The 27,775-nt window shown below is 45.3% G+C and overlaps 1 protein-coding gene across 9 annotated transcripts in view; it reads left to right on the plus strand.

Moving 5' to 3' along the window:
* Positions 1-3,069: 3,069 nt before the first annotated feature.
* The window catches only part of OBSCN (obscurin, cytoskeletal calmodulin and titin-interacting RhoGEF), a 151,413-nt gene continuing 126,707 nt past the window's right edge, over positions 3,070-27,775 (plus strand). For all 9 annotated transcript variants that reach the window (XM_085539138.1, XM_085539139.1, XM_085539140.1 and 6 more), the window contains exons 1-9: positions 3,070-3,321; positions 9,782-10,916; positions 15,870-16,139; positions 17,948-18,208; positions 19,870-20,172; positions 20,581-20,847; positions 21,541-21,816; positions 24,726-24,998; positions 26,804-27,079. In XM_085539138.1, the coding sequence (XP_085395264.1) occupies positions 9,791-10,916; positions 15,870-16,139; positions 17,948-18,208; positions 19,870-20,172; positions 20,581-20,847; positions 21,541-21,816; positions 24,726-24,998; positions 26,804-27,079 (3,052 nt within the window). In that variant the 5' untranslated portion in view covers positions 3,070-3,321; positions 9,782-9,790. The remainder of the gene's footprint in view (positions 3,322-9,781; positions 10,917-15,869; positions 16,140-17,947; positions 18,209-19,869; positions 20,173-20,580; positions 20,848-21,540; positions 21,817-24,725; positions 24,999-26,803; positions 27,080-27,775) is intronic.

Here is a 27,775-nt window from a genome sequence, read left to right on the forward strand (position 1 = left end):
TACCCTTTGGCTTCTGGTATGTGTCAGTAAAGCTTAAGAGGAATGTGAGGTCATGCAATGGAAAGTAGGTAATGATGAATGTCCCTTCGAAAGTTTATCAGCTGTACGGTGGGAGCAATTTGCAGTTGTGCTCTACAGCTGTATTTATAGAAAAGCTCAAGGTTACTCATGCATTCACCTGGAGCCATAAGCAGGTGCCTGGGGGATGGAGAAATTCAGTTCCATAGCGCTTGTCAGCACAGAGGGCTTTGTCAAATGAAATCAAATCTGCTGTGGGCACTGATTTGTTACTGAAAATTTGACTTTTACAGAGTCTGTCACAGCTTTGGTACATCAGATTTAGAGTTCCAGAATCACAAATCTGAGAAGTCTGAAAAAATATAAGAAGGCAAGGCCTGCAAGGTGAAGGTACAGCTGAGCTGCCATAGACTTCTTTTCCATTTGTTTCACTTTCTGTGCCTGATGGTGGTTGGGATGTCCAGAAGAAAGCAACTTGTATGGCTGCTACTTACAACTTTGGGTGGTGGTCCTGATGTTCCTTCAGAAGCAGCTCAGGTGTGACTGGGATGAACTCTTAGTAGGAGAAGTATAGAAACAAGAGCTAGAGACCTAAAGTAGGTAAAGACTCCCATGAATATTTCAGAGATGGTCTGGAAACCTATATTGCTCAATATCCTGATCAGTGTGTGAGTTACGTTGTTTTCATAAGTTCTGCTGATTATTTCAACTGGATATTGCATTTCACCTCACTTTCTACTGTAAAATTTCACAAAGTATGGGAAGGGAGCGTGACTTTGATTCAAGCTACACGTTTTGATTCTCAGCCACATTTGGAATTGCTTGCCCATGTTGTGTCTAGCAAGTAAATGACTCAGACTGGAAGCAAGAAGGGTTATGGAATAGAGTTGAGTAGAAACTTAGAAGGCTGCCTGCAATTGCCTTGTAACCAAACTGCAGGCCCAGTAAAACCATGCAGAGGTGCATCAAGTTCAATGGACAGCTCAAAGTCAGTGGTTTCATGCTGAAAGTCAAAGTGCTTTCATAGAGTCAACAAGATCGATCACCCTGTCAACAACACCTCTATCTGCAGCAACTGATCTAGCTAGAATAATGTCCATTAAGCAAAATAGACATCTACAACTGAAAAAAATTATGGAGGAAGTCTTCCCTGTGGCCACATCATGCTCCCTGAAGGACCAGAAGGTGATTAGGAACAGTTGGTGTGGATAGAGCAAGGGTTGATGGTGCCAGAGCCAACCTCGTGGCCTTCTGTGGTGGGGGATGGGGAGAGCGGTGGATTTTTAGCACAGACTTTATCATTTTCTGCCATAGTAACTATTGTCAAATACAGACTGGATGGGTAGAACACAAACTGGGTGGAAAACTGTCTGGAATCCTGGACTCAAAAGCATTCAGGATTTCCCAGTCCAGCTGGCAGGCTGTTCATTTCCCCTTCTGTTGATAAAGCCTTCTGGTTTTCCAGTTTTCCTGTCCTTATCTCCTGGGGCTTGGCATCAGGTAGGTAACTTCTCATTTATTTGCCCACCATTAATGACCTAATTGTCTTAATAACTCTGAACTGTACTGTGAACTTCATCTCTTTGTAGAGTTTTCTGGTTCAGAGTTGCGAAGCTCTTCCAACGCTGCCATAAACCAGGATGCATCTGCTTCTTCCTGGGCTTTTTCTATCTACAGGAAGATCTATAGGAAATGTTATGTGAGATCTAGGTATGTTATTTTTCCCACCTCAACCCTACAGCTTTAAAGTCATTTTTGAGATTAACTTGATTATATTTTGACTCAAAAGGAACGGGGAACATGGGAAGAAACATTCCATCTCTCCATGCCCAAATTCTGTGCAGAAAAACCAGTGCTACTTGTACCACTGGATGGTTTCGATGTCTGTTGTTGGCCAACATCCTTGTCCATCCCCTTGTGTTATGCTGATGGAGTCCTTCTGATCTCACTACTTTCCTTCATCACCTTCTCCTTCAGCTTTTCTTCTAATGTAACCTCACTTGCATCCAGATCGTACTGGGTTTTAGTTTTCACCCAACACAAACCCAGTGTGAGACTTAACTAGAGGCTTCAAAACTGAGGTTCCTGCTACATGTAGACCAAGACAGAAGCAGCCTCAATAACTGTACATTGATATTGTGCATTGCACAGCTGCTGTGTTCCCCTGCCTTTGGTCCCTCTTCCTCTTTTCAACTCCTACATTCAATGTTTCTAATAGCCCCCTTTGGGATCTTCCTCTGGAAAGTGACTGAGTAAACACTTCATGGAGGATACAGGGTGGTGGTTGGGCTGGACAATCTGACTGTGGTCTTTTCCAACCTTGATATTGCTGTGCCTCCAGCTGATCGCTGCTCTCAGACACTCAGAATGTTATCTGCTTTGTTTGCTGCCATAAATAAGCATATCTCGTAGTTCCCTCCTGATAGCCATAAGGAGATGAAGTGGCGGAGGGGCAGACATCTGGGTCTGTTATGGCTCCCAGATCAATAGCAGGACTGGGTTTTAAACTCAAAACAATTTCTTCAGTGTTTAGAGAAGATTCATGCTGCAAAAAGGGAGAGATTGCTTTACTACTGCTGCTCATTGGCCAATGTACCAACTTTGCCTGGGGGTTTCTAAATACACCTATGATCAGGCTGGTGCCTTTGAGAAAGGTGATCAATAGATGTGTAAATGTGGCACCGAGGGACGCAGTCAGAGGACACAGTGGGGATGGGTTGGGGTTGGACTGGGGATCTTAGAAGTCTTTTCCAACTGGAATGATTTAGTGATTCCTTTAGTGAGGAGCAGTGTCTGAAGGTGAAGTTGGTCTCTGCCTCTTCTTGGTCCCTTTATCTCTTGACTGTGGGATGGACCTGAGCAGCTCTGTCCCACTCTGTTCCCTGTACTACCTCTGATTTCCCCCTGTCCCAGCCAGTCCCCAAACCATGCCCTTTCTCTTTTCTCCTGCAGGAAACCTAATCTCTCCGGTAAATGACACCCAGAGCTATTTTGGAGCTGTGCTGTAGGGGGAAAGCAAAGCACGTCAGCAATGTGACAGCCAGGAGGGGTGGGCAGGGGGTGGCACAGCCTAACCCCGGGTGGCGAAGGCACTGCGGGGAACTCGGGGGGACCTTGTGCCGTGCTTCCTTATCGCCGCTGGGGTTTCTGTTTTATTTTGCTGAAGGGGAAAGGGGGGAACCAAAGCCAACATGGTGCCCCTATGTCCTCTGTTCCCCTTTTCCCCCTTCCACCTTCTGTCATCTCTATAAGAAGCGGCTTTCTGTCACCCTGCCCAAGGACTTTTACCTCCTCAGGCTCCAGGTAAGACTGAAACCTTCAGCTGCAGGAAGGTGTGAGATTTGGGCATTTGAGGTAAAAAAGAGAACGGTGTTTGTGGCTGTGGAAGGAGTGAGGTTGTTTCTGTGTCAGTGTTACTGCACTGGAGTGTGTTTTGTGAAGCACGTTTGGAGATGGAGCTGAGGGTAGAGATGGAGATGGCAGTGAACATGGATTGCATTGCTTGCTTACTTCTGTCTGTGTTAAAAAAGAAACATGGATCAAATTAGAGGAGAGAATAGGGGAGAGTCAGCATTAAATATCTGTTTGTTGAGTTTGATGTAATTTGTCCCCAAACCGTTGATAGCAGCTTGCATGAAGAGCCTGGAAAAATAAGTGACAGCAAGAAGTGTTTTCTGGGGCTTTATTTGCAGGGTAATATCCTCAGTGAGAGCTCTTTCCCCCCGAGCTCCTTGCCGGTGCCGACACAGATTGAAACCACAGCCCCCACCCTCCTCACATTTCTCCAAATGGCTTTGACAAGCCATGGGCAGAGATGGAGCCCGACAGCTGATGCTATTTTTGTCCCCACAGCTCAATGGGGTGGAGTGGCTGTTAGGACAATGATGTCTTCGTTAGAATACAGGTGCTGGGGCCGGAGTCTCGCGGCTCATTGAGGGAATTCTTTCTCCCTATGGATGTTGTCTTTTCGCAGCTCCCTTCCATGGGAATTACACTGTGCTAAATCTTCCAGCTTAATATAAGTGAGTTTATTTCTCTGTTAATGCTGATGGGAAAGTATATGAGTGTTGGGGGTGTTTGTTTCAGGACTGTTTTCTTCATGGATATCCATGTTAGAAGTGATAGGGTGCGAGGACATGGTTGCAAGTTGTGTCAGAAGAGGTTTAGTCTGGATATTAGGAAGGATTTCTTCATGGGAAGTTGCTGGAATGGGCTGCCCAGGCAAGTGCTGGAGTCCCCATCCTTGGGGGTATATAAAGGATGCTTGGGGGTGACAGTGAGGGACGTGGTTCAGTGGCAGCTCTTTGTGATCTTGAAGATATTTGCTAATCTAAGTGATGCTGTGATTCTATTGCAAGGGAGAGAGAGGTCTATGGAATGGATCAATTGAATGATACAGTTGAATGTGAGTCTACTGTGCTTCTGAACCTTCCAGGTTCACTTGCTTAAGCTCCCTGTCTTTGCTGCCTAAGCAGATGTAGGTGTTCTGCCACAGCCACCTGCATTCAGGAGATGGTACAGGCAAAACCCAATTGGAAGAGACTTGTGATGACTTTACTAGCATTTACATCACTCCTATTCCCGGAATTATATTTCCCCTCTATTTCTGTCCTTTTCACCCCCATGAAGCAGCAATAAGCATCACCCTACACTTAAGATTTCCCCTGTGTTGTAGATGTTATTTATGTTTGGTCAGAGCAGCCTGGGTGGCTTCAGGCTTAGGAAAACAAAAGAAGAAGCCATGTAGCCTATTGGACTTAACCAATACAAGTCATCTATTTCACTTCAGTCTCCCATGTATTACACCAACTGTGTAACCATCACACATTGCTTATGTGACTGGAAGGTGATCTGACTACGTTGCCCAGTAGTTGCACAAACCATGTGGACAATATCTGTTGGAATTTTCTAAAGGTTTGATGCTTTTATTTGCTACCAGTTGTTGGGAATTGTTTTAGTTCATTAAGAAAGGATTCGTACCAGGATTGTGAGGTGCTGCAGGTCCCTTCCTAGATACTTGCTGCGTTATTAACCCTAATTGAACTCTGAGGGTCAAAGCTGTCGTGAGCACAGCCAAATTTTGCTCAGGGTTGCTCGTGCTGAGCACCGTATGTGCTCAAATAGCCACTTATGAAGCTTCCCTTAATCTTTCCTGTGGGCTTTAGCCAACTACAGAGGCAACATGGAACGTGAGTGAGCCTTACCCTGAGTTGAGACAGAAGCTTAGTGCAGTAGGCCTAGTCTGTTGCACAGGCTTCTCTGCATCCTACATCTCTTATAGCACACCTATCCTCCAGCCACCACAGAAAGCTCTTCCATTGCTCATCCAGTGACCTTTGGATGTGCCAGATCTGCTGTCCCTCACTGCAGTGGAATTCGGAGTAGCCCAAGCTCAGCTCTGTGTCCAGCTCCTCAGTGACAGATCCCATTCCTGCTCTGATGAAGCAGGCGCCAGATGAATGCAGTCATCTCAGATCAGTCTATCTGTGCAAATCTGTGTGCACCTTATTTGGAGACTTAATGGGCACGGAGCACTGGGTGTGCTGCTGTGCCTTTCATCTCTGAAGCACCGCTGTAATGGTTCGTAGGTGTCCATAGCTCTGACATCACTGAGCTTACAACTCACACTGCATTTGTGCCATCTGCTTTCTAACCTCTGTTCCCTGGGAGGTTGTTAGGAGCAGTAAGGCAATGAGATTACTGCTCAGCAGCACTCAAAACATCAAAGGAAATCTGTACTACCCGTTTCATGACCCATCAGCTTCTCATCCCACCCACGGAGCAGTTTCCTCTTTTTAGATGGAAAAATACAGGCAGATGTATCATGTAAACTTCACGAATACCATCGCTGCCTTGATTTTATCTGAAGCTTTATGTTTTAGTGATATTCTTTGAAGGATTTGGGACTCAAACAGGGACCTTCCATAATTACATTGTCTCTTATCGTGGGGGCTGCAGAAGTAAGTCCAGGAAACGTGAACTCTAAAGCTGACTGAGACAATGACCGTGCAGGCAGAGAACAGGCCTTAATGTGGTTTTTGGAGAACCTCTGTGCTTTTGGTTTGCATTAAGACTTAGGCAGCTGTTTTAGCTTTAGGAAGATGTTAGAATCTCAGAATCATTCAGGTTGGAAAAGACCTCTGAGATCTCCAACCCCAGCCCACCCCCATCATGTCTACTGACCATGATGCCCCTCAGTGCTACATATCCACAGTTATGGATCATCTCCAGGGAAACCCTGACTGTGTGCATGGCTGTCTGTTGTTTCCTGGGCAGTCATTTGACTTATTTGCATTATCTGACACTTGTGCTTCTTTCCCCAAAACATGAAAAAGTGGAGAAATAGAATGGATAAAGACCCAGGCCAATGGATGTGTACTTTGCTCTCAGTGTGCTCAGAAATACCCACATGTGAATGTGATCTCTGCTGCAAATGATTCATCGCAGTGGGATTAAAAAGTGAAACGTGACACTGGTAAATGTCTGAGATTAATTGGAAGGGGCATTTGCACTGACGAGGTTTATTCATGTTTTGTTGTCCTATCGTTATAAGGACAGCAGTCCTCACATTTGCAGAGATGATATTGGCACTGAAGTTTGTGTGTGCCTGTAAAGAATCTACAGTAGTGTATTTGCTTAATAAACTGCTTAAAACATTGCACTAATGAAAAATCAACTCTTGGCTTTACAGCAATATGTCCACATGGCATCTATTTCTCAGTCTAATCAAGGAAGATGCCTTTTCTCCTATTTAGATGTAAAAAAACATGTATTTACTAGTCCAGCCTACCTGAGGAATAAGGAATCATAGAAACTTCAAGGTTAGAAACATCGTTTTCTTTTTCCTCTTTGTCATATCATGGATTTGAAGCTGAAATGGAGTTGGTGTGGGAAGGATGAAATAAGTCAATGCCTTCCAAAGACAGAGCCAAACAATTTTGATGCTATGATGAAGCCTGAAATTCAGCCTAATGGGCAGAGAAGGTTGGGGTATGGGTTCCAAGTCCCTGTTTTGATTTATTCTTTCTTACTGTAGTAAATGCTACTGCTCGATTCTCCAGGGATGAACTTCAATCCCAGCATCTCACCACCCTCAATTAGAGTTCTGCTGCCTCAAATGAGCAGAAGGCTCTGATCATCAATTGACTTCAGTGGAAATTTCCACTGACTTCAGTGTACTTTGGCTCCAGCCCAATGCCTGGGTCTGCATCTTTCAGCCATTCATGTAGCTTCTCTGCTTGCAGCCTTGTAAATGTTTATGGAAAATATATTTTTAAAGCTCAAGTGAAGACAGAGGTTGGATGCATTCAGAGGGAATAGGAAGTGCAAACTGGTTCACAGATTTCTGGTGCAGTCTGTGATACCATCTTCAATAGTAGTAATGACTCAGATGAGCACCATCGTGTATTTTTGTGCCCCTACTTTCCCATTCTTAAATTTTAATGTCAGTTTGTCAGCAGAGTAAATGGAATGAAGAATAACTTGCTATTAATGTCGTGCCTGGTTTGTTGTATACAGATGGTTGGACTAGGGTGACCTTAGCGGTCTTTTTCAACCTTAATGATTATATGATTCTAAGTACTGTGGCAAGTACCTTGTCATATACACTGAGTGTGAGCCCATCCCTGTTTTGACATGAAGAAGAAATGGGAGGAAAACCAAGACATGAGGAAATAAGCAGTTTCTCCAAGGTCATGGTGCAGGTGAGCAGCCCAGCCATTTCCCACCCACTCTGCCATCATTCATTTGCTTGTTCACCGTAAGGCACTGCAACAGGAGGTGGAGAAAAAGGGAAAACATGATGAATCCTCTGCCTGAATTGTGGCTAAAGCAACCAAGCAGGTTTCTGGCTTGTTCTTACTGCTTTCTGCTGGATGTGAAGGGGAAAGAGGAAAGGACATCTGCCATTGGGTGAGAGAGGGGGTGGATGTGTGGCCAGCAGGGAAGCCAGGCTGCCATAGGATTAAGCAGGATATTTCTGTCACAGCGACCGGTTATTATTTCTTTGAGTTCCTCCCAGCACGGTGCCTGGTAGCTTCACTGTATGTGGCACTTTGAAGGTGAAAGAACACAGAGGTGAGAGTTCTGTAGACCCTCTGAATTGTTCCTATAGCTTAGGGCGTGCAAGTTGCCAATGCAAAAGTGTCTGGCATTGTGCACCTGGAGACATGGAGTGTGTAGGGAGAAACTGTGCCACCAGAGAGGCTTAAAGCTGGTGTTTGCTCTCCTTACAGAGCTCTATTCTGGGCTCTAATCCCTCTTCCAGGCACAGTCAGCTGCTGCACTTGGGTTTCTGGTGCCTTTAGATGTGCTTGGCTCATTTCAGAAATGCTCGTGAAGAGAGCAGGGCTGCTCCTGAGGGATCTGAAGTAGTTTCACTCCAGCAGAGGGGAAAGGATACCCAGGAGTAATGAAGGGACAGGGAAAGTTTGTGTGCCACACAGAGTTCAGGTGACCCAAAGTTCTGTGCTCTGCTGTGATGTTCAGCTACACAAGGACAGGTGGGCTTTGTAAACAGTGAGTGCCACTGATTGCTTCTGGCTTTCTCAGCATGGAGAGGCACTAAAATTGTTGTCAGCTTTGGTTCTGAGCATTGCTGTCCCTGGAACTGTACAGGAACTGTGGAGATACAGCTCTGATGGACATGGTTTAGTACACATGGTGGGGATGGGTTAACAGTTGGACTAGATATCAGTGGTCTTTTACAACCCGAATGATTCTATGATTCTTCTTGCTTGATCTTTGCTGCCAAACAGCTGGTATGCAACTAATCCCAGAATAACAGGGACTGGAAAGGACCAACCTCCCTCTCCCTACAGCAGGTTGCACAGGAGAAGCATCCAGGTGGGTTCTGGATGCCTCTAGAGAAGGCGACTCCACCACCTCTCCTTGGGCTGCCAGGTATCAACAACAAGAACTTGGCCCCATTTACTTGACTCCTGCCCATTGGTTATGTGTAAGCATTGATGAGAGGGATCTCAGCTTTCTCTAGGCTGAACAGCTCCAGGGCATTCCCTGTTTTCTCTTAACAGAGATGTCCCAGACCCAATCATCTCTGTAGCCCTTCACTGCACAGTCTCAAGAAGTTCCCTGTCTTCTTGAAGTGAAAGGCTCAGAACTGGACACAATAAGCAGGTGATGTCATTCCAGGAAGCCCTCGGCCACATAGTGCTTTTATTTATTGACATTGTGGCCAAAGGGGGTGTATTTCAGTGTTTTGTTCAATAAGAATTGGGAATAAAGAAAAATGGTATCAATAGTAGGGCGGGGATGTCTGTCCCACTGCATGAATGGGGTTTGCTGTAAGGTGTGTGTGGATATGGTTCAGAGAACAAGGCCTTGGGGTGGAAAAAAAAATAGATGAAAGGAAGATGGGCATAAATAAGGTATCTTGATAGGTAGAGCCATCACTCAGAATTTAATGTCTTTATGAATACAAAATCAGCACATATAGTATATAGCATTAGTACTCACCATTTTCCTATTGCCATCATGCTGTTTGTGGATGTACTCCCCAAAGACTTGCTTTTTACCCAGTGACTTCAGTTGGAAAATGGGTTGCTGTCTCAGCAGATTCACATCACTCAGTTTGGACATAAGAAGTATGTGAGGTCTTCTCACCCCTAATAAAAAGGACAGTGGAAATGTACTCCAATCAGATTGTTCTGGATGACAAATGTCCTGATACCACAAAAGTGCAGCAGTTGTTTGCTTGCACCATCTAATCTGTTTGCTTGTGACATTTCTCTTTCCCACCCTTTAGGTAACCAAGATGGATTACAGCTCGTTCAGTGGAGTCCCCCGATTCTTGACCCGGCCAAAGGCGTTTATGGTGTCTGTGGGGAAAGATGCCACACTGAGCTGCCAGATCATTGGAAACCCCATCCCAGTTGTGAGCTGGGAAAAGGACAAACTTCCCATCCAGTCTGGGGGAAGGTTTAAAACCACAGAAGATGGGGACCTCTATCAGCTAACTATCTATGATCTGAGCCTGGAGGACAGTGGCCAGTACATCTGCCGTGCCAAGAACACCATCGGGGAAGCTTTTGCAGCTGTTAGTATCAAAGTCGGAGAGGAGACCACAGTCACGGAGTCAGCCCCATATTTCATCCAGAAACCTTCCTCCATCAAAGTAACTTTGGGAGAGGATGCCATGTTCAAATGCAAAGTCCAAGGCAGCCCTCCCCTCTCTGTGAACTGGGAGAAAGATGGCAGACACCTGAGGAACCGGGCTGATGCTGGCCGCTTCCAGATAGAGTCAGCTGGGGAGTCCAATGCTCTCACCATTCAGTGTGCCCGGCTGGGGGACAGTGGCACATATACGTGTCGGGCCGAGAATCCCATCGGCTCTGCCAGCGCTTCCGCAGCACTGGTTGTGGAAACACAGGGCTCTTCCAACCCGGGCAGCCATTTCGATGCCAGCTGTGGCAAAACCACCTCCCTGTTGTCTCACTTGCAAAAGAGGAGGGAGGAGATCAGGAAGATGGACATCTCCCATGGGGTTCTTGATGCCACATCAGCCCAGACTTACTCCAAAACAGAAGGGCTGTCTGGCATTGGTTACAGCCTCTCCCGGGATTATGAGAGGGCAGCCGGCCTCACCACCAAAGGGGCTCGCAATGCCACATTTGGGACGCTGACACGCACCTGTAGTGTGACGGAAGGGAAGCACGCCAAGCTGAGCTGCTACGTGACCGGGGAGCCTAAGCCAGAGATCGTGTGGAAGAAGGATAACGAGGTCATCGTGGAAGGGCGGAGGCATGTCATCTATGAGGATGATCAGGAGAACTTTGTGCTGAAGATCCTCTACTGCAAGCAAGTGGACAACGGGCTGTACACCTGTACAGCCTCCAACCTGGCAGGGCAGACCTATAGCTCTGTGTTGGTCACTGTCAAAGGTGAGTGCCTCCATCTGCTCCTACAAAGGGGATGGTGATGCTTCCAGCTTGGTGTGAAACTGGGCAAAGCTTCTGCTACCAAAGTGCAGACAGGGAGGATGGGTTGCACATAAAAAGCCCTGTGGACTGAAATTAGGTTACAGTACTTGAACAGGTGACCTGGGAGGTAGGAGTCTCATCACTAAAGGGCTTTAGGATGCACAGTAAACAAGCTTCAGCTAGGAATGGATGATGCTTCAGGGTGGATATTCAGACAAATTTCTTCTCCTAATGAGTGGTCAGGCATTGGAACAGGCTGCCCAGGGAGGTGGTGGAGTCACTGTTCCTGGAGGCGTTCAGGAAGTGAGTGGATGTTGCCTTGAGTGATGTGGTTTAATGGGCATGGTGGTGTTGTGTTCGTGGTTAGACAAGATGATCTTAGTGGTTTTATTCAGCCTTAATGACTCTATGTAGAACTGGCACGTTGTAGGGCAGCGGGGATGAATTGGATCTCTACTATAAAACATAGAGAGATCAACTGTCATCCTCTGATTCCAGCGAGTGCCAAAGCCCCACCTTCCCCTCCAGATTTTAATCAGATCTGGATTTAAAGTTCACCATAGGGTTCAATCCCACCACACACTTCTGTTTTCACAAAGGAAATCCTGTATTTTCATACTTCTATTTGGCAAGGCTTCAGCAGGCAGTTTTAAACCCAGACAGCACCTATAAACTGATTCTGAGACATAAAAAACAAAAACGAAAGAACCTTTTGCATGGCAAAATTGACTGTTTGGACTGGTAGCAAAATGTGTCAGGGTTTCAAATGTACAAGAAATGCCTGCATTCCATACTGGTCTGTAAGACACACTGGTCATTTAGTTTCTTGGTTTCCCTCTTCTGGACCTCTCTTCATTCTCATTGTCTTTCCCAGCAGTGACTCATGCCCTGTGTCCATCGGTGATACTCAATCTATGCAGCTCACTGGCACCAGTCCCACTCATTGCCATCTCATGGAGGTGCTGAGTGGTGTTGAGAAGAGCATTTGGCTCTTCCCTAAAGCTGTGATTACCGTATGAGATGGGACTCAAAGGAGAAGACCAAGCCAGGCTCTGGGGCAGCTGGTCTTGTTGAGCATGGCTCCAGCTCCATTCCTCATCTAGTGTCTGTCTGGCTCCAAAACGCACTGCACTGTGTTTGTTTGATAATTCCCAATGGGGTGCAGCCTGTTCCAAAGCAGACAAAGCATGTGAAGCAGCAGGTCTGGGAGCAAGCGCCGTGGCAAAGGGCTATTCATCAATGTCCATTGTCAAGAGATGTGAGTCAGAGGGCTCAAGTGGAAATGTTTGTGGTCTGTTTCTTTGTGATACTATACCATGTAGGGCTTTCTGACCAGGCCAAAGCTGCCATGGAAAATCTACTTGTGTTGGTTATAATTAGGCCCTGAATACTGGCTCTCATTTGTGTCACAAGAAGTCCTTATCTATCCAAAGACAACTCAGGATGATGTAGCAACTAAGAGAGCTTTTAATTCTGTCCTTTATGCAATTGGTGATGCCATTAGTTTGCTTGCAGTCATGTTTTGAGGGGTAGATCATCATGCCACACAATCTTCTCTTTGCTCAGTTGTGCAGAAGAGGCTGAATGATGTGACTGCATTGGATTGTATGCAGATAACAGAATATTTAGAGGGCTTGTGACGCTGCTTCCCCAGTGAGTACCCACAGGCACAGATAGATACAGATCCACAGAGAGTTGTGGATGCAGGCATTCAAGGCCAGGCTGGATGTGGCTCTGGGCAGCCTGGCCTGGTGGTTGGTGACCCTGCCCAAGGGAGGGGGTTGAAACTGGATGAGCATTGTGGTCCTTTTCAACCCAGGCCATTCTATGATTCTATGTATGATACCTGGGTAGGAAAGCTTCATGGGTTTAACTGCAATCCAGGCACTCTGGTCCATGTACAGTACATAATTTAAACACAGGAATTTGAGAGACAATATATTTGCCACTTCTTTCTTCCTCTGATATGAAATGATGGTGGGTGACTGCTGGCATCATCTGAGATCTGAAAGAGAACAGCAACGTGAGAAGTATGGAGGTACAAAGGCAATATGGGAAGCACTGTAACTAAGGAAAGAAATGAAGGAATGAGGCAACGGGAGTTTGTGTACCTTCAGATTGTTCCTTTTGAAGTATTTGCTGTGTTCTTACTGTGATTGAATCACTCCTGGAAAAAAAATGCCTCTTGAATAATAGATGGGGAGCACTAAAGAAGGCCAAAAGGAGGCAAAAGGAAGTGCAGGCAGGTGAAAGCCCAGGTTGGGAGGGCTTATACACATTGGGAAGGTTAAGGAGACTCCAGATTCTCTGCAGGCTACAACTATTCTTAGCAAAATATGTGTTAGCAGGGCCTGTATTTAAAACATAACATCACCTCATTGCAATGCTGGTTGGTATGGACCAAACAGAAGTTTATGATGCTGGAGACGTGTTTTCAGGACAAGCAGCCAAATTCATAGCTGGTTTAAGCTCTTGCAGTTCTCTACCAACTCTATGAGCTGCTCTTGTTCCACGATCCCTCAGGGCTACGCTTTGCTTCTTTCCATTTCACATTTTTCCCAGTAGACTGAACTTTGTAGATCTCATTTTTCTCCTTCTATAGCAATGCTTTTATTGCCCTCATACGCTTTATTGAGCATTTGTTGCTTTGGCTAAAATCAGACAAGTAGGAAAAAAAACGTACTGTAAAAAAGTGTGGAGAATTCATCATTTAAAAGAAATTCATCCTGACAGTAGAGATGAATTTCAATGACCTCTCAGGGCATTCTGTGTGAATGGAAATGAGTCGTGCTGGGAGCTGAGACGCTGTAAGAACTAAGTAGAACTGGTGCTCAAATTCAGACCACTGAGCTTGCATGGAACTAAATGCTTATAGAGAAAGGCTGATCTGGAGTTCTTGCAAAGACTTTTTTCCATACTTTTGGTGGCATTTATATCAAACAGAGCTTTTTAATGAGAATTATGTTGCATGTGACCTCAGATGAACATGCTTTCTGCTTTAATTCCAAGGGCGTTTTTTAGGTATTCTGAACATTTTGGATAATCATAGAATCACAGGATGGCCTGGGTTGAAAGGGACCACAGAGATCATCTCATTCCAACCCCCTGCTGTGTGCAGGGTCACCAACCAGCAGCCCAGGCTGCCCAGAGCCACATCCAGCCTGGCCTTGAATGCCTGCAGGGATGGGGCATCCACAGCCTCCTTGGGCAGAAGGAAGAAAGTAGCTGGTTGCCAAATGCCTTTATCTTCCATATTGGAATCATACTTAGGATGAACTTAAAATGAGAGTTACCTTGTAGAAGAGTAATAGATGACAAACAGCCATTTAGAACTGGGCAGTCAATATTCATGGAGGCTGACAGATGGAATGTAATGCCAACATCTGCAGCACCTCTTTCTGAACTCCCTCTGGCAGTTACAGCACAGAATGTTTCTCTGAATTGTGTTGGGTACTGTACAGATACATCAAAGACGGGTCCCTCCATTGGAGAATTTGCCCAGCCTGGCAGACTGCAGCCCAGTATGGTGTGAAAGAAGGAGATGTAGAAGTCTCTGCTCCACTTATCATCCTGACCAGTGCATGAATGTGTTTAGTTATTTTCCTATTTGGCTAGTTAAGTAGAAAATACACTAAGGGTCTTTTTCATGTAAATATTACCCAAATTAACCTCTTTTGCCTGATGACTGACCACAAGCTTGTTAGACTACATAGGGAAGATGAAGATTTGTTCAGGAATTAAAATGAATGGTGGGTTTCAGAGCCTTTCTCACACATCCCTGAAGCAGGAAAAAGCAATGGGCTGGGAAAATAGCAGTCTTTAATTTAATTTGTCAGCTGCGGTCTCTGCTGTCTCTCTGAAGCCTCATCCAGAGCAAAATAAGATGTGTGCATATGTCAAGAGAGTGAAAGCAAAGTTGTTTTCAGATTATATCTGTGACCTCTCAGTGGCTGTAAGGAGAGAGGTGTTAATGACATGGCTTTAAGTAGGGAAACAAGCCTGTGTATTTCTCAGGTGTGCCTTGTATGTTCTTCTGGCCCTTGGCACATCACTGTGCTCTCATAGTCAGCTCCAAAATCCCTCCTATCTCACACAACTGCATTGTATTCACTTCTTCAATGCTGGCACTGTTCCTATAAATGCATTCTTGACATCATCCTCTTGCTTGGTCACTTGGTAAGAGCATCGCATCCACTTCATTCCCCCTGACCAAATGGGGTGCTTTCAGATGTGAGATAGAGGAGTTCAAGCTGCCTTTTGGATAGAGAGAAAGAGGTAATTAATGTGGAGAAAGGGCCGTGTTACCACAGCTGACGACTTTTTGAGAAAAGACTTTGACTTGCCTTGAAATGAGGCACGTTAACCCAAAAGGCATGTCCTTCTTGCTTAAATATTGTATGGGTTCCCAGTGGAGTTCCAGCTCCAGAATAACAACCTAAGCAGTATTTAGCATCAGTGCCTTCTACTATTTTCCTAGTGGTGGGGCAGGAGGGACAGACCATGGTTCAGCTGCCAAAAGATGGTTAACTTTTAAGCCATGCTCTGACCAACAGAAAGTGTTGCAGGCTGCAAAATAGGTTTTCATGTTCGTACATCAGCCCTTCTTTCTCAGAAGTGATTTATGCACCCCTTCTACTTGCAAGCAATAGTCTGCCCAACTCAGATCCCAGTGATACAACATGGAGGGTCCTGGTCATCAGGGCTCAGCTCTGGGATATTTTAGGGCCAATGTTTGGTGTGGAAGCTGAAGGGAGGGCTCATGGTGCCCTATAGCCCCCCATGGCCTTGCAGCCCCTCGTGGTCCTACTTCTTGTCACAGGGTTTGAGTCTTTCTTACTGAGGTGTTTTTTTTCATGTCTCTTAATCTAAGCTGCCACAAATTCTTGTTTCTCCTTTCTTTTTAATACCCCGAAGAACCTCCAATACCCTTCAAGGAAAAACTGAAGGATCTTGAAGTCTGGGAGAAGGAATCTGCCACCTTCCAGTGTGAAGTGCCTGTTCCCAGTACGGAGACTTCTTGGTTCAAGGAGGAAACTAAACTACGGCAGAGCAAGAAATACAACATAGAAGAAGAGGGCACGTATCGCCGGCTCACAGTCCAGAACGTCACTGCAGATGATGATGCTGTCTATATCTGTGAGATGAAAGAAGGGAGCAGGACCATTGCAGAACTGTCTGTCCAAGGTAAGAAAGAGCATTACTATTTCAGATGGGCCAAGTCTCACCTACTGAGGGAGAGATGCATGTGTGGGACTCCAGACTTGAGCTTGCAAACAACATTTATCCCATACACGTAGAGAAGAACAGCAGAATCCCTTACAATGTAAGAAGGGAGCCACAATGTGAGAAGGGGAGTTCTGTTGTCATTGATGTGTCTCCTGTATGCAAACTGGAGACCTACTGGATCACACTTGTCCTGTCTTCTTTGAAGCCTGAGTTTACTCCATCTGAAAACCAAATTCTCCACTACATAGACTGGTGCAAGGTAGAGTGCTGAGAGTCATTGTGCAAGTTCCTTCCTGCCTAATTAGCACAGATATAAGAGCTGACATGAATGAAGGCAGAAGGGGTAATTTAGTCTGTGGACACTTGAGGGTTCAGATAGACATCCCTTTGTTTTGACTTCTGCTGGGGCCAAACCAGTCAAACCCTTTAAGTGTTCTTGGCCCTGGTAGGATAGCTGGTATTTGTTTTTACTTGTTTGTGCTGTGGTTCTATGATGTGTTCCATTAAAAAGAGAGTGACTGAGCCAGGTGGAGCTCTCAGGAGGGAAAGGAGGCAGAGCCTTCCTGAAGGAGCCCTGTGTGTATGCAGGGGGAGAAGATTCAAGAGAACAGGGTGGGGACAGGATAATATGAGAGCTTGGCAAGATGGGCAGCTCAATGGCACTGCTTAGGGCAGCATGGAGCAGACACGTGGCCAAACTTCAGGGAGGATGAGCAGAAAACCAGAGTACTGAAAACTCTTGATGAAGTGTGCCTGCTCTGTTTCATATTGCAGTTAAGCATTGCTTTCCATTAAATACCTCTAGATGCCTTTGCCTGTTGGAGGGCACTTCTGCCTTGCAGGGACTGTCCTGGGGCTTGACAAAGTCACTGTCTGCTGATAGGATTGATCTGATTTTTCAGTGTAAACTTGCCTGTGGGTAGTCAAGTTTTGTAACTCTGACATTATTCTGAGCCCGGAAAGCAAATGGGATCCTGGGCTCCATCAGGAGAGGGGTGGTCAGCAGGGATAGGGAGGTGATCGTCCCTCTCTACTCTGCTCTTGTGAGGCCTCATCTGGAGTACTGTGTCCAGGTGTGGAGCCCTCAGTACAAAAAAGATATGGAGATTTTGGAAAGGGTCCAGAGGAGGGCCACAAAGATGATCAGGGGGCTGGAGCACCTCCCCTATGAGGACAGGCTGAGGGAGTTGGGTTTGTTCAGCCTGGAGAAGAGAAGGTTGCGGGGTGACCTCATTGCAGCCTTTCAGTACCTGAAGGGAACTTACTCCCAGGAGGGGAGTAAACTCTTCGAAAGGGCTGATAATAGCAGGACTAGGGGAAATGGTTTTAAGTTGAAGGAGGGAAGATTTAGGTTGGATGTTAGGGGAAAGTTCTTTACTAGAAGAGTGGTTAGGTCCTGGAACAGGCTGCCCAGGGAGGTTGTGGATGCCCCGTCCTTGGAGGTGTTCAAGACCAGGTTGGACGGGGCCATGGGCAACCTGATCTAGTAAAGGTGTATGTTTGGTGGCCCTGCTGGGCAGGGGGGTTGGAACTACATGATCCTTGAGGTCCCTTCCAACCCGGGTAATTCTGTGATTCTGTGATTCTGTTAAGTCATAATCATGGTGGCATGGAAAGATTTTCAATGAAGGGTGCGTGTTGTAGTGTCTGCCATGTATTACTGAGTGAGAGCTATTGACTAACCTGGCTGTTGTCTGAGTGGTCCAGTGTTACAGGACACCTTTATATCTGCTGTTTGTGAACCATACTTACTTTCCTATTTAAAGGGAACATCATTAAAAAACTTCCACGAAAGACTGCAGTTTCAGTTAACGACACAGCCATTTTCTGTGTGGAGCTGGACAATGAATGCCAGAACATCTGCTGGCTGAAAAACACAGAAGAGGTGAAACCCAGCGATCGAATCTCCATCATGCGCTCCGGCAGACAACACACCATGATCATCCGAGAGTGTACGATGGAAGATGCCGGTGAGATCGTCTTCCTGGCTGATGAAAGCAGGACTTCCACCCAGTTCACTGTGACCAGTAAGTTTCCCTTGTGTTCAGCCTTGGTGTTGTCTCAGAGAGTGGTGAGACACTGGCACTGCTGCCCAGGGAAGAGTGGGTGCCCCATTCCTAGAGGTGTTCAAGACCAGGTTGGACGGAGCCCTGACCAGCCTGACTTGTGGGTGGCAACATGGAAGGGGGCTGGGTCTTTAAGATCCCTTCCAACCTAAACTTGTCAATGATTCCCAGATTCCTCAGCACGCAAGCACTCCTGTACTAGAGGTGTTCTTTATAGATACTGCTACAATGAGTAGTGTGTTGGCCAAAGAAAGTGGGAAGTTGGCTTGTCAGAAACCAGCACCACTGAATTACAGTTACTCAGTGGATAAAAAAAGGAATCCTTAAAGAAGGGTCTACAGCTGACGTGTTATCTGAAGTGCTTGGTGCATTCTGATGCTATTAACCTCTATGTATTAACAAGTTAAAAAAGAAAAGGCAGGCCTCTGATTGTTGTGACAGTTCCTAAGTTATTTGGAAAGCTGTACCACCCAACCACTCCTTCTATTTGATGGAGGTGACAAAGCTCAGTTTAATTTCTGACTGCTGTTTAAATTATGAAGCTGGAGCTGGTTCCTGGAGCAGAAAAAGCTCGGAAGCTGTCCCTCCTACAAGCAGGCACCTCTGAGCAAAATATGACATCTCAATTTCTGATGGTAAGGTCAGGAGATCTGATTCCAGCGTCTAGCTTTCGGCTTCATGCTATGTTAGTGGGACCTTTGGCATCTAGCACTGACCAACAGCAACTGACAGGCTGGTAACAGTGCACCCCAAAACAGTTATGTGTCTATTTATGTTATGAGGGAAAATTGTATCACATTGAGATTTCCTATTTTTACTCTTTGCAGATCTAACTAGCTGCTGGAATAATCCTGTACGCCATGTTCACACCATTTTCAATTAGCTGGATGAGTCTGTTGTTGGCATTTTAGTACCATTTACCATGAAGGCAATATGTATGGAGTATTTGGCTCTCTCTACAGACATGAATATTTGAGTATCTTCAACATGTGGCTCATTGCTTCCATTTCAGGCTGCCCAGAGAAGCTGTGGATGCCTGTCCTTGGTGTTCAAGGCCAGGTTGGATGGGTGATGAGCTGAGCTGGTTAGTGGGCAGCCAGCCCATGGAGGGGGTTTAGAACTTGATGATCTTTAAGGTTTCTTCCAACCCAAGCCCTCCTGTGATCCAATGCTTCTGTGATTTCAGGCTTTTTAAGATGAGATGAGTTCTCCTAAATGTGCTGTTCTCCATATGATTATAATTGGAGTCTAGATGGGTGACTTAAACCAGACACCAAACTTTCTGATGGCCAAAATTAAATGAAATCAATCCTTGACTGTGTCAGTAGTCTGTAACTAGAGCCCATCAGGTAATTCCCAGCCTCCTGCCTGTATCAGTGGCTGCACACAGTGAAAAAGTCTGATGGGATTTTAACCTCTAAAATGTTCAAAAGCAACCAGAGGGTGAATATATTTGCTATGCAAATGCCTGCAGGAATAAGCTTGTCATGTATGTCCTCAGGTACCACGATAGTTAATGGTGGGACTCAGTAGGTCATCATCAAGTTGAGTCTGCTGATCTTGAAGGTCTTTTCCAGCCTACATGACCTTATGCTAATATTTCTGTATTTATTTCTGTTCAGCTCCCAGAAAACCTCCCACCCAGCCCCCAGTTGACCCCGTGGTGAAAAATAAAACAGAAACCTCAGTGACGCTGGCATGGTCCCCTCCGAAGATGCACCGCCCCATTCCAATTGATGGCTACGTTGTGGAACGCAAGAAACTAACTGGCTTCACCTGGGTGAGGTGCCACGAGTCTCATGTCCCCATCCCAGAGTTCACGGTGAGCAATCTGTCTGAAGAAGCTGATTATCAGTTCCGAGTGTCTGCAGTCAATGCTCATGGACAGAGCCCGTATCTGGAATTCCCAGGGAGCGTGCACCTTGGTAAGCACAAAAACCCCAATGGAAATGGGTCGGTGTGTGCTTAGGAGCTGTATTGGTTCCCTAAAGATGTTTCCTTTGACTTTAAGGACAGTAGTGCATTAACACACCAAAGGCTTTCCTTTATTCCTAGTTCTCCTATCAATCTCCAGCTACCACTAAGGTGATACGAGTTATGTTTCTGTGACAGAGACATGAATATCCTTATATTTTGATATCTCACATGTGCAAGAGACAGAGCTTAAGCTCTTAAGCATAGAAGCATTAAGATCTGAAGCATAGAAGTGCTTCTTCCAGCACTCATGTGAAGGGAGAAATAGAAATATACCTATGATTTAATCTTCCATCTCTAAATGAGATACCAGACTTGCATCTAAAGAGCATTAAGACATACATGTTGTTCTTCCTCAGAACCAGTCCTGGCTGTGACATCCCCCTTAACAACTGGTGAAGCTGTACCTGGAGGGGATGCCATGTTTACTATTGACCTTACAACAACGTGTTGCGGCACTTGGTACCTCAATGGTAAAGTCTTACAGGAAAGCGAGACCTGTATCATCAAGAGAACCCAAACTACTCACAGCCTAATCATAAAGAACGTCACCAAGAACGATGATGGAGCAGAAGTGAAATTTGTTGCCAAAAATGTTGATGTCAGCACCAAGATGAGAGTGAGAGGTATTTGCTTTGATCATTCTCCTTCCCTCTTACAGTCAAGGCATAGTTGCTGTGATCTGATGATTAGAACTGGGGCTGCAGGCATTCACTGACTGTACCAAATACCTGAAATTGCATCCCATGGACTGATGTGAGTTCTGGTAATGACCTAAACATGATAGCACTGAGTGTAGGGTAAGCCAATCTACCCAGCTGCTTGGTATCTGAACCAGATTGCTTCATGCCAGCTGATGAATGTCTGCAGTTCACAGCTATTAGCCAGTGCATTCAGTCACCAGGTTTACCACTGCATCACCATAGAGCAGTACTTTCAGCTCCAGGTTCAGATAGCCTTTCTGATTGCACTGGAATAGTTTAGAAGTAGGGGAGCGATCATTCCAATGATATCTCTATCAATCAGCTTTGCATGACAAAATATAACAAATAAAGATTCATTATGGGAGGACCTGTTTGTCATTGGGTGGAAACCTCTGCAGAAGCACGTTTAGAGCATTATTAATCAGTAGAAGGAGATGTTTGGTTGATTTTTAGTAAATCTGGCAAGAAGACCAAATTAAATATCTTGAATTCCTCAGCACTGACACAATGATGAGTGCAGGAACAGAACATGATACTTTTTCAGAGATGTTGCAGCAAACATTGACCACGTTAGCCTGATATAAATTGAAATAACGAGGCCTTTGCTCCTGACAGGTGCTGCAGTGAGATTTACCAATAAGAGCAAAGATGTAGAAAAGATCTCTGCTCGGCTGCGTGAGGAAGCCAAACTGCAGGCTGAGCTTTCAGACACAGGCGCTACTGTGAAGTGGATGAAGGATGGAAAGGAGCTCAAGGCCAGTGAAAAATATGAACTGCAAATTGCGGGGAAGAAACACACCCTGAAAATTCACAACGTCTCAATGGATGATGCTGGAAGTTATCAGTGCATCTGTGAGGGGGATAAAATGCTCTATCAGCTTTCAGTGAAAGGTATGTGACAGTCTGGGCTGTCCTCTTCCTGCCCAGGGCCAGCAGACTGCATTCACCTGACTCCCCGACAGTCCAGCTGTTGTCAGACAGCATCTGGGGTGTTTTCAGTGGCTGTTTTGACTTGAATTGGCCAATCTGCTTTGTAGAGCCATTTGATTTCTGTGTTCTGTCCTGTGATTCGTCCCTCAGATATAGAGGAAATCAAGGGAAAGATAGGAAAAAGAGCATCCCAGCCTTCCTGCTCTTCTCTCAGGGTGGCCACGAGAGATGATGTCAACAGCTCTTTTTGTAGCAGTGATCCAAAATGTAGAAGAGACCTGTGAAGAGTCACAGGGATGTTTACTTAGCTGTCATTCCATGGTGGGCTTTTTCTTACACAGATGGAGAGAGAAACGTAACTTTCCCACGCAGGTCTCTGTTTTGCTGCAGGGTGTAGGTCTGATCTCTGAGATCCACACGCTGGGCCTCGATTGCAATAAATGAGAGCCCTTTGTTTGCTCCAGTGGAAGACTTTCCATTTCTGCAGTACCCTCTGCAGATTACACGAATGCAAATCCACCTTCTTCCCAGCAACAATTGCCTTTTTTTTTTTACACTGAGTATGCATGAGGCTCTTCATCATATTCTGCTGGCTTGTCACCCTTGTTAATCCATGCAGAAACAACAAAGCCCTAGAGTAGTGCATGCACTTTGGCATTGGAGAGCTTACTTAATTGCTTATTCTCAAAGAACAAACTCCAGAGAGGCATGGAGACAGCTCCAAACTGAACTGAATAATGGGACTAAATTTATGGAGAGCAGAACTTCCTGCCAAGACTTGTCAGCTAGTCTTAATTTTGCTTTTCTTCCCTCTCTTTGTCATGTTAGCATAATATTTCACACTGGCAGGTCTGCCCACAGAATTAATTGAATTAGCTGATGGACGTTTCCATGTGCTTTGCACTGTAATGTGACTATCAAATGAGTAATCAATGCTGTTATTTTAAAATCTGTGTTGGCAAGCTGTAAGACCAACAACTGCTGTTGGTAGCTTGGTTACTGCAGAATCAGCTTTCGTTTATCTCATACACAGGGAAGAGACCCTTAAGGGTCAGCTAGTTGGACTCCCCCGCAATGAACAGGGGCACCGCAGCTCCATCAGGTGCTCTGAGCCCTGTCCAGCCTGACTTTGAACATCCTCAGGCTCACCAATCTTATACCCATGCCACACACTCGCAGTATTTCACCATTCAGCATCGCCACTTGTATCTTCTCTTGTTGTAAATCAGAGCTAGCTGGTAAATCATCTGCTGTGCGGGTCAGCTGTGTCTCTCCCATGGGCATCACGTGGCTGCTGGGAGGCTCTGAAGAGCTGCAGCCAGAGGTGTGTCACCCGCTGGGCCTCGTGCCCAAAGGAGCCCACAGGAAAGTGTTGTTGCAGTTTGTCATGCACTGCACTGCCATGAGACTTGACGTGCCAGACATCCTCTGACACGTTACCTCCTGCATCCAGGCAGGACATCTGAGACGTCTCCTTCAGCCTGACGTGGCTGCAGTTTCGCACTGGTTTTACTAAGGAAGGAGAAGGCACGTGGGTGAAACTCTTTTCCTGCTCTTCCTCCCAGGCCTTTCAACCTGTGTTCCATGCTGGTGGAAAAACAGAGATCTCAGCAACATCCATCCTTTGCAGGGAGGTTGGGAAGAGGAGATGGTGTTATCCCATAAAGGGAGGTGGGGAACTGGCACAGGCTGTCCAGGGAGGTGGTGGGATCCCTGGAGGTGTTGAGGAACTGTGGAGATGTGGCCCTGATGGATGTTATCAGGGGGCATGGTGGGGTGGGTTGGGGTTGGAATCAAAGGAGGACCCCCATGTATTTCAGCAGGAAGCACTACTGGTAATAAGACCTTTGGAGCAAATCCTGGTAGGGCCACACTCAGCTGGTCCAGTCCGGAGGCTGTTCCTCCTTACTTCAGTATCTGCAGTGAAAACCAGCAGCTGCTTTTGTGTGGCTGGGCTCACATCCAGCAGTGGTGAGAGGACTACAATGATAAGAGACAGTTCCTGAAAAAATGAATTAAATTTGATTGTATTACAGGATGGAGTTAAATGTATTTACAGGATCTCAGGCATCCCAGTGTCCATCAGCTGGCTCTTGAGCTCCTAAAAGCAAGGCGTTCTGTAGAACGTTGTTGAATTTGTATTATACATGCATGTTCTTGGAACTGCAGAACAAATGCATGCATAATCCAGGCTTTGATTTTAGCAGCTCTGACTGCGCTGTCTCAACAGACCCAACTCAGTTGTGTGCGCTATTTTGAAATGATATGTTAACAAGAAGTTGGAAAACAAACTCCATTACCCGGAGCAAAATAGGACCGTGGCCTTAGGCTTAAACTTTTGGCTAAGACAGTGGTGAGATTTTGAATCTTTGCAGTCAATTATTCCAGTGTGTGTTAATAGGGGCCAGTTTCATCATCTAACTTCTGTGCTCCAATTAATTTCCATAAAGGAATTCTGTTTTTCTTTTCAGTCCTAAGTGATATCTCCATCTTTTAGTGATATCTCCATCTGGATTTGTTTGCCAGGAGGTTACAATGCAGTAATAGAACCCCCTCCATTGATTTCCTTCCAGTTTGCTTGTTCCAATTCTTTCCTCAGTTTTCCTATTTTAGACATTTTCTTGAAGCCTTGGGCTTCTTCCTTTGGCTCTGTCCCCTGTACAGTTTATGTCCTTCAATTTCTGGAGATAAGATAATCTGGTACGTTATAAAAGCTGCCAATTTGCCAGCTTCTGAATTAGAATCTAGCAATTAGAACTAGGATTAAACGTGTATGTTTGGTCTTATGATAAATGAATACCTCATGGCCACCGATGTCCCTGCAATTCTTTACCATCATACATATTTTGTGTGTCCATATTTTGTTTCAGCACTGGCAAACTTCATAAACAAAGAGACAACTGGAGGAGTTATCAGGGCCGTTGCTGGAAAACAAGCTGAATTTGTTTCTGAGACCTCTGAAGCCAACGTCATGGTGAAGTGGTACAAAAATGGCAAAGAAATCACGACCAGTAAGAAATTCACAATGGAAGATAAAGGGAAACTGCATAAGCTTGTGGCTTCAGCTGTGACGAAAGAAGACGAGGGAACATACATCTGCAAAATTGGAGATGACACTCTGATTTTTGATTTGAAAGTCTCAGGTAAGTCATGACTTGAGCCCTCACATCTGGGCTTCATTCTTTGAGTTCATGAATTGCCTCAGCACTTACATCCTCTTTGAACCTATGACTGAAATGGTCCTAAGTTCTTAGCACGGGAATCCTGCCTCCCCTTTTGACAAATTAAATTCTACATTTGGAGAGTTGAGTGTCTCCTGCTGTACCCAAAGACGTTGTGATCTCTGAGGTGTCTCCCTGAGGTGCTGTAAGCACAGCCATTAGCTCATAGTACAAGTAAAGCACTGTCAGGTCAAGCCTGGAGGAGTAATGCTTGTCACTGACATGTTCCTGTTCAGGGTGGAGCTGGAGGGTAAAATATCACAAGAAATTGTCATTGAAATTCAATATCTGTGAAATTCAGCTGGCTGTATTCACTGAATCTGGTGTTAAGATCTGTTTTCTGGTTTATACTTTGAGCCTATTTTCCATAACCCAGTCCTCATTTATGAACTGAAACTCTACTGAAAGCCTTTTGCTGTGTATGCTCATGCTGCAGTGCAGCACTTGTGACCTTTAACAGCACATTCACAGTACTCTGATCACAGGATCCTTAAGGTTGATTGAGACCCTCTAGTCCAACTGCTCACCCATCACCACCATGATGGTTACCATCAGCTAGCTAAAAACTCAGCAGAGATGATAGATCAAGCACAACACTAGATTTGAGATTGCTAGAGTTTCCTAAGATACTGAAGGATTGCTTGCAGGTGGTGTTGGCTCAGGTGTTAACCCTGCATCCCACCTCCTGTTCTGTTTGGTTGAGAATCATGCATTCTGCAATTTCACTTTGTAATTCAAAGACCCTGGCTTTATCCATTGAAAAACTGATCTAAAACAAGCCAAGAAAAATCCGTTTGATCTGGTTGATGCAGAACAAAGGCATCCCCAAAGGACAACTTGCACTGTTTGATGAACATTATTGGATGAGAGCTAAGATAAGATTTAAAAAGTTCTGGGGCTGTCTCTGAGCATCAAATACAGAGGAAGCCTGCATGATTCCCTGAGAATGGATACCTCCTACTTTGGTGTAGGGTTCCTATCACAAAATGTCGCATGGCTCAGACAAAATGCCATCAAGAGGGCTTAATTAGGAGCACCAAATGGTCGCAAGATGGTCTTAGGGCAGGGAAGTAATCTATCTACGTGATATTGATTGATACTATTAGTTCTTAACAGCTTGACTCTAGAGGGACTGTTCTTCTTTGGTCACCTAGTTTTAAAAGAATAGATGGCTCCTGTCTATTACAATTTTTAACGAATTATTTGTTCACTGATGCCATAAATGTGCCTGGCATAGCAATTGGCCTTGGTATATTCAGTGACTGAAAGCAACAGTTGTTGCTCTAAGAAATGCAATACTAAGCTAGGTCTGCCTGTAGCTGACAGCCATCAGCTTGCTCCTCAGGCAGGTTCTGTCTGGATGGAATGAAGGGCATGAAATACTGATGTGCTCATCAAACGCTGCTTGTTAGCTTAGAGACAAAGTGTTGAATAGGTTTGTTCATGTATTGCAAACATGTTACTTAGCTGCCTTCATTTTAGCTTTAGAAGAACATGTGCAGAATACAGAATTGATTAAAAAAAAATAAGAACTGTCTGCATAGAACTTACTCTTTCCTTACACAGGAGAATCAAGCACACGTTTGTATGTGAGTACCTCCAGAGGTGAAACTCAATCACCCAAATGTAATGAGCAGAGACATTACAATCAGTTCTAACTGTATCTTCATGCTGTGCTGAATAAGCCTGAGTCAGGATGTAAACCACTTTCTCTTTTTTTTCTTCAGATGAAGCCATTAATTTTGTCAACAAGCCCAAAACGACTCCAGAAATATCAGTCAGTCCTTCTGAAGACCTGGAGCTGGTGTGTGAGGTGTCAGCTGCAAGCGGAGCTGTCGTATGGAAGAAAGATCAAACAGAGGTGAAGCAGGACCAGAGGACAACCATCATCTCCCAGGGGACGCACCGCAAGCTCATGGTCAAAAATGTGACCCTGAAAGACCAAGGGAGCTACAGCTGTGAAACAAAAGATGACAAAGCAACATTCCAAGTGAAAGTCAGAGGTGAGAAAATGCTTGGAATTCCAGAGATAAAGGAACGCTTCATTTTGCGTGTCTTGCATTTGGAGGATCAACTTACAGCCTCTCTGGTGCAAAACATTTTGGCTATAGGACTTTCTTTGTCATCTAGTGTCATAGCAACACTTTTATACATGTGCTTTTACATCCAGGAATGAATTACTACATAGGCAAGGAAGGTAACTTGTGCACCTCTTGTAGTCAGCTGGTGTCTGCAGGGTTACAGTGCAAGAGCACACCAGGCATGCAAGGAGTGAGAAAAGGGGAGGTGTTTGAAGAGATCTGGTTGCAAAATTTGAGTGACACAATGAAGTGGAAAATGCAAATAATCAGACTCATAAATGACCTGGGTTGCAAAGCCCCACAGTGCTCATCCAGTTCCAACCCCCTCCTATGTGCAGGGTCACCAACCAGCAGCCCAGGATGCCCAGAACCACATCCAGCCTGGCCTTGAATGCCTGCAGGGATGGGGCATCCACAGTCTCCTTGGGCAACCTGTTCTAGAGGGCCGTTCCCTTCTGATTTACTGGAAATGTAGAGAGACATCAGAAGAAAAAAAGATAAGGGAGGAGGTTCAGCAGTGCATGCAGGTGTTCTAAATCTCATGTCCAAATCTGCTATCAGATTGCAAAATGTTTAGCTTTGTGATATGATATGATATGATATGATATGATATGATAT

This window comes from Coturnix japonica, chromosome 2 (assembly GCF_054131305.1).
Source record: "Coturnix japonica strain WE chromosome 2, WE-NBRP24, whole genome shotgun sequence".
Lineage (NCBI taxonomy): Eukaryota > Metazoa > Chordata > Aves > Galliformes > Phasianidae > Coturnix > Coturnix japonica.